General features: G+C 37.4%; 1 protein-coding gene across 1 annotated transcript in view; it reads left to right on the top strand.

Moving 5' to 3' along the window:
- Positions 1-9575, top strand: part of LOC119411766 (membrane-associated guanylate kinase, WW and PDZ domain-containing protein 3) — a gene marked incomplete in the record, with an annotated part of 451370 nt that overhangs the window by 415335 nt on the left and 26460 nt on the right. The window contains 2 exon segments of the mRNA XM_037678691.1: positions 3329-3488; positions 8805-8884. Of these exon segments, the coding sequence (XP_037534619.1) occupies positions 3329-3488; positions 8805-8884 (240 nt within the window).

Here is a 9575-nt window from a genome sequence, read left to right as displayed (position 1 = left end):
CTACAACTTTGAAGGAAGCTTGTTCTGTTGAACGGAGTAAACCACACGACTTCTGACGATGACCAGCCACCCTGACCGGAGACGCTGAAAGGTAGCGCGCAAAGGGACCTCTATACTGGAGCTGTCCATCCACTGCAAAGGTAAAGAGACGTCACGAGTTGTCGCGCACTAAGTGGACCGGGGGGTTTGAGCTGCTGTGGAAAGAAGAGTGCTATTTCTGGTCAACAAACATACATCTTCCTTCATCCATCTTCCTTTTAAATCTATTCCTTCTCTTAAACTTTTCTATTTGCCAGTGATCTAGATGCCTTCAGAGGTGAATCAGCCTCAATCAGTAATGTTCTTTTGTCTTGTTAGTAAAGCGTGCCAAGTTTTTATTAATCAGAAACAGATCAGAAAATCAATGTGTACATGTTTTGATGTTAAATTTTGATTCTGTTAAATAAATGACCGCATTTATTCTGATGGGTCAAAGATAAAATGGCATCTCATGTCACTGATTAAACAATCCACTCACAGTTGTCTCGGTCATATGGCAGAAATTTAACTCGAAAAAGAAAGAATCCGTTGTAATTAAACAATTAATATTCTTTGTGCTTGAACTAGCTTTAAGAATAATTAATTAGTAGTGTGTCTACGGCAAAGCTGTCCCTACACCACTACAATCTTCAGGCCCTCAGGTGGCACTCCATTGAAAACAAGTCAGATTTTGTTAAGAACTCCACTGCATGGGCTGTGGAAAACTTAAAAATAAAAAATCTTTACAAATGCTGGTTCACGTTCTATCATGCAAAGAAAAGCCATATGTGAACACCATCAGAAACATTGTCAAAGCTTATTTAAAAGGAAAGGAGGATAAATGAAAAGCTGTTCTGTAGTGTAACAAATTATAATTTAAAATTATTTTTGGAAACGCTGCTGATATGTCCACTGTATTAAACAGGAGAGGGGTCAACCTTTGGCATGGGCCGTTTACACGTATAGAAAGGCGCTATAAGTGCTGAAATGTATTTACAGGATTTACTACAACATTTGCTCCCATTAGGACATTCTTTTTCATGGAAGGCTTTGCATATTTCAACAAGACAGTGTTTAATTGCTGACTGCCTCCGTTACAAAGAATGGCTTTGTTTTAGAAGAGTCCTGGTGCTGATCAGATCAATTACCAAACCTTTCTCTAATTAAAAATGTTAGACGCATCTTGAAACAAAAAAATCCAGCAAAGACAGCTCAGGACGTTTGAACAAATAGAATCCTACATCAGATAAGAATGGGACAACATTCCTCCAAAAACTCCAGCAACTGGCCTCCTCAGTTCCTAGACGTTTACCAACTGTTGTTGAAGAAGAGTAGAGGCTTCACAGAGGCAAATACAGCCCTGTCTCAATGGTTTTCAGATGTAAGTAAGTGAGTGCTATGTGTTGTCATCCTTGTCTGTTTCCATACAATGACAAAATTAGTTCTCTGCATTTAACCCATCACACCTGAGAGACACCCAGGTGGAGCAGTGGGCAGCTATGTAAGCACCTGAGAAGCAATTAGGGATTAGATGTCTTGCTCAGGGACATCACGACATGTGGGCATAGCCATGAGTTGAAAACCACAACTTCCTGGTTCCAAGTCGGCTGCTCTACCTCTACACCAGCTCAGCCCAAGATGTGTTGCTCCAGTGGATTACAAAATCAGCCTTTTGTTTTTTAGAATGATACATTTCTTAGTTTCAACATCTGATGTGATTACTAACTTGCTTTGTGGAAAAAAATATGAGTTTATGAAAGTTGCAAACCATTGCCTTCTGTCTTTATTTACATTTCACGTCCCAAATTCTGCAGAACTGGAATTGTACGACTGATTTCTCCTCTTAACTGTAGAAAAATGGTAGCTGCACAAGACTGCTGTCCATTTTTCTTTCCAGTTTATTATATCACAGGTCACCTTGACAGTCTTATGGCATGTATGAGATAAACCAGGATAAGTGCCTATCTTTTCGAGGAGTGAATTTCCTCTTAAAGCTTTCAAGAACAACCCTCTAACAGAAATAGGTTATGTTCTGTGAAAAATACATGGACTGGGTTTAACATTGACGCAAGGTTAAGCTGAAAAATGTTGTTGTTTTTTTTTTTTGAATGAAAAAAATGTTTTGACACAAGCAGCTCAAACACTGCTTGCTCAGCTGCATAAAGGAGCCGCAGAAATCCATCTGTTTAACCAACCGCTCTGTCAAATTGAAGTCAAACAGTAAATGATCCAAGAGCTCTTTTTATGGAAAGAGACCAGTTACAAATGACTGCTCCACTAAAGTCCCCCACTGTTGCAGAGCGGTCTCAGGCCAGTCATAGATGGAAAGAGTTATGGTTGAATGAAAAAAGAGGTTAATGGAAAAATGGGAGCTATGGGTCTCTAAACCATTCATTGCTGCTTCTCCCTTCCTGGCTTTAGACTGTCCTTATCTACTGCAGTCCTGTGGTCGAGTACGTAGCCCGCCTCACCCCACTTTGAACCTTCCTGATGAACTCAGCTCTCCCCTCGGCTGTGCCCTCGGGCTGGCACTCCAAGTGTCTGCATCAGCTCATAAAGCAACTTCAAACATGCCATGCCCATTTTATCTGTATGAAGATGAAGCACTAGGGTGTGTTTTTGATCTGGGAACCAAAGGAAGTGAGTTTAAAAAGCTGCAGAAAATCACAGTCATGTTTAGAATTTTAACTATTTTACTCAATAAAGGATTGAGGTGGAATGCTTTACTTTAATGTAAGTCCTGAAAATATTTCATGTGCATGCGCTGTGTAACATCTTTTAACATTATTCCCCATTGTTTAGGTTGGCTCTACATGAAAAGGAAAGGATGAAAAGTCCTCGTGTTTCATCTTTTCAAACCATCTTCTGAGAAAACAGAATTGAGTGTTAAGCAAATTAGCCGCCTAGGTTTTGTTGCACGTTTCATGTTCAGTATAAAATAGTTTCTTATTAGAGGGGAGTGTCAACAAATATATTACAATATACTTGAAACAGCAGTAAAGATTTTAAAATAGAAATGGCTTCCAGGATTAAATGGCCCTGATTGTGTAAAAATCCCACCTTTAATATTTTCATGCATGATAGTTAAACATGTGAACACGCAAAATGAAGATGACAGCATGCTGTAGAAAATGCAAAACAACCTTTTAGCAGACACATGCAAATCCTGGGAGCAACAGGCTCTCCCTCTGTTTCAGCAGGCAGGAAATGTGACGAGTCTAGATGTTTCTGTGAACTAACCTTTGCTTGTTCTATTTTTCCTCTTGGTTCATATCTCATGTTAACGTGTCTGTCCTCTCACACTCTTTAGAGCACAAAGAGTGGCAGAAAGCAGTGCCCAGCTACAACCAGTCCAGCAGCACCATGGACTTTCGCACATGGAGCTCTCTTCCTCGTGATGACAGCCTGGAGCCTCTGCCTCTCAACTGGGAGATGGCTTACACCGAGACGGGCATGGTCTACTTCATAGAGTAAGAAAAGACTCTGGTCAAGATGAACCAATTCAGTCATTTGATTAAATCAAAAGTAACTGGATAAGTTGTTTATCTGTGAACTCACAGTTTAAAAATAGAAATTTCTTGAAGAATAAATTGTCGCCTGAATTATTCTTGTTGCATTAAGAACAAAAGCATAGCAGTATCTAAAAAAAATAATTGCTAAATCACAAGTTGGGGAGTGGTTGCGCAGAGGTTAGAGATGGTGGGCCTGTGATCAGAAGCCCTGGTACCAACAACATCAAAAATGTGGGTGGGGTAGATGAAGCACCCACACCTGCCCCCACCCTCATTCGCCCCACCCTGGGCCCATGAGCAAGGCCCTTAACACCCATCTGCTCCCTAAACAGGTCTCTCTTGAAAATGAGTTCTCGTAGCTCAATGAAACTACCTGTATAAATAAAGGGTAAATGAAAATAAATATATAAATAAATAAATACAAATGAAAAATATAAAAACTAAAGTGTAGATACAAACTAAAACTGTTGTTAAGTGCTAAAATTGGCAAAACTCTAGCTAAAAAATACATTTTGCACAACTAGTTAAAATTTGTAAAATTTATGTAAAATAAGCTTAACCATAGTCAAAAGGTAAAATACTCAAAAATATAGATAAAAACTAAATGACACAAAACTGTAGATGCACCAACACTGTTGTTAAAGCTAAGTTATCAAAATCCAAAATCTTAGCTAAAAATATCAAATTTATCTAAACTGTAGATGAAAGCTAAAATTAGCTAAACTGCAAATAAATATAAATACAGTAGTTCCTCGCTACTTCGCGGTTCGTTTTTCGCAGACTCACTCTATCGCGGTTTTTCAAAGTAAGATTGGGCATGACACACGATTGGCTGATAGATGGATGAGCCGCACGATTGGCGCATGTAATTTTTATTAAAAATTATTTTAGAAGCTTCCACCGACAGCATGTCATATCTCCATTCTGTAGAAGAGAAGTGGGCGTGGCCGAGAGCACTGGCATATGGCAGAGAGCAGCCGGAGTCAGAGAGCTGAAATCATGACATTCTGTGCTCTTTTAGAGCATTTAGAGTTTAGAAACATAGTTTAGAATATTACAAGTGTGGGAAGGGTTTAATACTTCTTCATATATATATATATATATATATATATATATATATATATATATATATATGTGTGTGTGTGAACTACTATTACTATTCCTACTTCGCATTTTTTCACTTATCGCGGGACTTCAGGGGTAATTTCCCCTGTGTTAAATGAGGGGGTACTGTATGCCAATATTGTAGCTAAAAGCTTTAAATACCTAACAGACTAAACCATAGCTAAAATTATCAAAACTGGAGCTGAAAGCTACATGCATGTACAGTAGCTAAAACCTAAAAGGATAATGAGAAAACAAAAACAAAGCAAGAATGCTGAAGTAGGTTTTAAATAATGTTTTTGAACACATTTGGAGAGATCTCAAAGTATTTTTTTATGGGGAAAAAAAGTTTATGAATAAAATTAATAACTTCAAACAGTAAAAATCAGAAATCCCTAAAATACAAAGCAAGTTTTCTCAGTAGAGCTGAACATTTTGATATGTGGTTTTATTAGCACAAAGTATGCTGAAGTAGTTTGACTGTAAAAAAGGACTGTAGTTACTGTAAACAGGAAACAATACTTTGAATGCTGAGTCAGCATTCACATGAACAGATTTTTTTTTTGTTATGTATACAGTTTTTAAGAATTTTCCAAAAAAAGAATATTATTGTGGGTTACATACTTATAAATGTGCTATAGCTTGCATTATTAAAAACTTAACAAAAATATCTGACCGATCATGTTTGCATCTTGCTCACATACAAATAATTAGGTTTAAAATTCATACATAACTTTAAGCTTCTAGTCTTCTGAACAAAATGTAAAACTCCATCTTTGTGAAGTCTGATGAGGCTGAACTTCCTGCTCACACAGATGGGCAGGATCAATTACAGATGACTCTCACAGTACTTAATTAGATTTGCAATCAAACTTCATAAAAACAGAACAATCTTTTTTTTTTTAAGTGTTTGATTCATTTCACGAAACATTTTACTTGCAGTCGTATTTTATTAGGCACCATCTCTGCATAAAATCAAACCTGAAAAAAATAAAAAACACATGTGCCAAAAATGTCCTTTTATTGTCCTCCTTAGATAGAGAACTTTACTAATTGGCTTTTATGTATGTGAATGCTTCTGTAAAGTGCCCTGAGACAACTTTGTTGTGATTTGCCATCCATCCATCCATTTTCTTTACCCGCTTATTCCATTTTGGGTCACGGGGGTCGCTTGTGCCCATGTCCAGCAATCACTGTGCGAGGGACGGGGTACACCCTGGATGGGTCGCAAGTCCATCACAGGGCCACATAGAGACAAACGAGACAAACAACCATTCACTCTCTCACTCACACCTAGGGACAATTTAGAGTTACCAATCAGCCTAACATGCATGTTTTTGGACTGTGGGAGGAAACCGGAGCACCCGGAGAAAACCCACGCATGCACGGAGAGAACATGCAAACTCCACCCAGAAAGGCCCCTGGACCGGGGTTTGAACCAAGGACCTGCTCGCTGAGAGGCAGCAGCTCTACCAGTTGCGCCACCGTGCTGCCTACTTTGTTGTGATTTGGAGCTATATAAATAAACTGAATTGAATTGAATGGACATATTGTTCAAGGATTCAAGGTTCTTTATTTGTCATGCGCACCACATGTGGTACATGTGATGTAACGAAATTGTGTACACAGGGTCCCAATTACATCCAACAAAAATATTAAAATGTAAAAGAAAAATAGTAATAAAATCTAAGATATGAACTAAGAAAAATGTTAACTAAAAATACACTAAGCACTAGTAGCATTAAAAACAACATGCCAAACAGCAGCACAAACAAGAGTGTGTGAGCAGGACCAACTAATAAACTTTTTTTTCAAAGTAATACTTTACAATTTAATGACATTGTATTTATGAAAATACTGGAAATAATGTATAAATAAATGTCTTCCTTCTGGAAATAAAAAAATAATTTCGATTAAGAGAGAGTAAATATAATTTACGAGGTTTGTTAATATTTGAACATGCTAAAGAGAAAAGTAAAGTAAGATCTAAATGTATTTCAGTTATTGGCGTGAAACTGTGGAATAAATTGAATGATGATCTCAAATGATGTGCTTTTTTGGTGAACTTTAAAAGAGCCTTAAAATGCAGAATTATAAAAGATTATACTGTTATGTAGATGTATATATGCATTGTGTAACCATGTATGTATGTAATGTGAGTATGTGTTTGTATGTATATACATGCATATTTCAATACAAATATGTGTATGTGTACATGTGTATCAGAATCAGCTTTATTGTCACTGCACCGAAGCACAACAAAATTACATTTCAGTACAGCCCATCCAAGTAAAACACAAATAAATAGACATGGGGAGACGGAGGTGTCTGTGGCTGCAGCCTTGTGGGAGGTGCTGCCCTTTTCATTTAGATAAGAAAAGAGGAACACGAGGGAAGAAGAAGTGTAAAAAAAAATAATAACCATATCTCACACTGAGTCCTAGATGGGACACTTGAAAGTTGCCAAAAACAAAACTCAGCACAGATAGAGCAACATATTGATGACATTATAAGACATATGCATGAGGAAGACCAATGAAGGCGGTGAGTTTGTCCGTGGACACTGCCAGATAGTCCCCATAGTCCTGATAAGATATGGTGCAGTGTCTATCAACTGGCTCAGCTCTAACACAGGTTCACCGATGTCCTCGGGAAGGTTCACAGGGCAAAGAGCAGAAGCAGGAACGAGAGAGAAAAGTGTCCACCTTCATCGAGAGCAAGCAGGAAAAAGCAAGCAGGAATACATACATGTACTATATGTATGTATATGGACAGTAGATACATTTCCTTATTATATACTGCTGAGTGAATAGGGTAGGCAAGTATAAGCCTTGGGTTCAAACTATTCCTTTTTTGGTAAATTATTGATTTGTAAAATAGTATTTTATATTGTTTTCCTTTTTTGTAATGTTGTTAATTTACCTAAATAAAGTTGAGTTGAGCTGTCAGTACTGTAGCAGAACACATAAATGCTATACCAGAACCTAGATGTGAATATGCTACAATGAGAGTTGTCATGCTGTCCTCATACTGGATATGAGATGAAATTTAGAGTAAATGACAACTTGAAAGCTGTAACATGTTGATTATGTCATTACACAGCTTCAGTGGAGTATGTGTAGTGACAGCTGAAGACTGAAAGTACTTTCTGTGTTTGATCTTTTGGGTGTTTTGATTCATTCATAACTTCATTATGTTTGAGTAAAGACAGACAGGACTTTCAGTCGGAACCAGCTTAACGTGTTATCGGCCCAGCAGAAGTGTCAGATTTGATCATTTCTGTAAAAGTTGTGTTTGGATTTTTTAAAGTTGTTTCATCATTACAAAGTAAAAAGCTCACGTGTTGAAAAATAAAATAAAAGTTTAGGCAAAGCACACGTTTTGTCTTCCAATGGGATATAGATCTTTCTGGGTCTCTCAGAGATTATGAACATAAAATGTCTGTAAACTGATTTTCAACCACAATATCCTGAAACTGCAACAAAATTGTACATAAATGAAGCTCCTTTTCTAAACCAATCACTTTTTTCTCTCTTGAACCTAAGCTTTACAGATATGTTTGTGGAATACAGTAAATGGACACGTTGGAGTTGTTTCATTCATATTTAGTTCTGAACTGGTTCAGAACACCATTTGATTTCCCAGTTGATTGCACACTACTCATTATCACTCATTGCTGGAGGCAAGAGACAATAATGTGTGCCGTGTGTCTGTGTGCACCTGCTTGTAGCGTTAGCAACACATCACATGAACCAGTGTACAACTTTTAAGAAACTCTCAGAAAGTGATCATTGGATGTGCATGTACAGATTTAATCATGCATCAGTCATTAACAACGTTTGGTCAAAAACAGCTATAACTCCATCTTTTCAGAGATTTTACTTAAAATATTCAGCTAGAGAAGCTGCAGGCGATACGCATTCCTTCGAGTATTGCTAAGCTTTTAATTCCTTTTGAGTAAATGTGTCATGTTTAACATTCACAGGGTTTGTTCTCCCAGATGAAAGGCCAAATAGGTAAAAATAAATGTAGAATATGTGCACATGAGCAAATTATACAGGAGAGTCCAGTCACTGCTTATCTTTACAGTCACTTCTTGTACTTCAGCAGCTGTGTCCCTGCTGCTACAAGTCTTCTTGCTCACATGACTGCTGTTTTTGTCCTCTGCAGTCACAATACCAAGACAACCACATGGCTGGACCCCCGCTTGGCGAAGAAGGCGAAGCCCCCAGAGAACTGTGAGGATGGAGGTATGTACTGTAAACTTCTGCTCCTCCTTATGTATTTACATGTGTCTATTTATGACTCAGTACGTCACATTTATTCACATATTTTAATTTTAGTGTTCAGCTTGGACTTGAAATTGCATATAACATTAAAAAAAACTTTAGCATTTATGTACCATGGCCTAAATTGTCAGACATCTACATCTTGGGGCCTGCTTAAAGTATCTTTAGACATGTCTTTGTGTCCCTAGATGATGGTGTGGGCTTAAGTGCAGTCAGAAACAAAAGAGTGGCCATAACTGAAGGCGTGGGACCCTTCAGCCTAGTTTTAATGGATTTTTACAACAGAAAGCTTGTTGGTGCATCTGAAAGGCAACTCTAAAGCTCTTTCTTGTGTTAAGAGCTCTCTCTCATCTCTCTTTTCTCAGAAAAGACAAGATGTACATCAGCCATTCCAGTCGACCAGCTTAGTGAAAACCACTGGAATATGCTCTAAATTACTTCTTTTTTTATTGTTGTTTTTGCCTTTTTTCATTCTGCAAAAGTCAGAAAAGTGTACCGTTACCATAACATTAAGTTAAATGTGTCACAATTTTCAGACAATAGGGTTTTCCCTTTTTTTTTTCTGTCTAAAATGTTACTGGCATCATTTTATAACACAGTGACAAATTATTATTATTATTATTATTATTATTATTATTATTATTATTATTAT

This window comes from Nematolebias whitei, chromosome 7 (assembly GCF_014905685.2).
Source record: "Nematolebias whitei isolate Nwh7 chromosome 7, NemWhi1, whole genome shotgun sequence".
Taxonomy (NCBI): Eukaryota; Metazoa; Chordata; class Actinopteri; order Cyprinodontiformes; family Rivulidae; genus Nematolebias; species Nematolebias whitei.
This window is presented reverse-complemented; position numbering and strand designations above follow the sequence as displayed.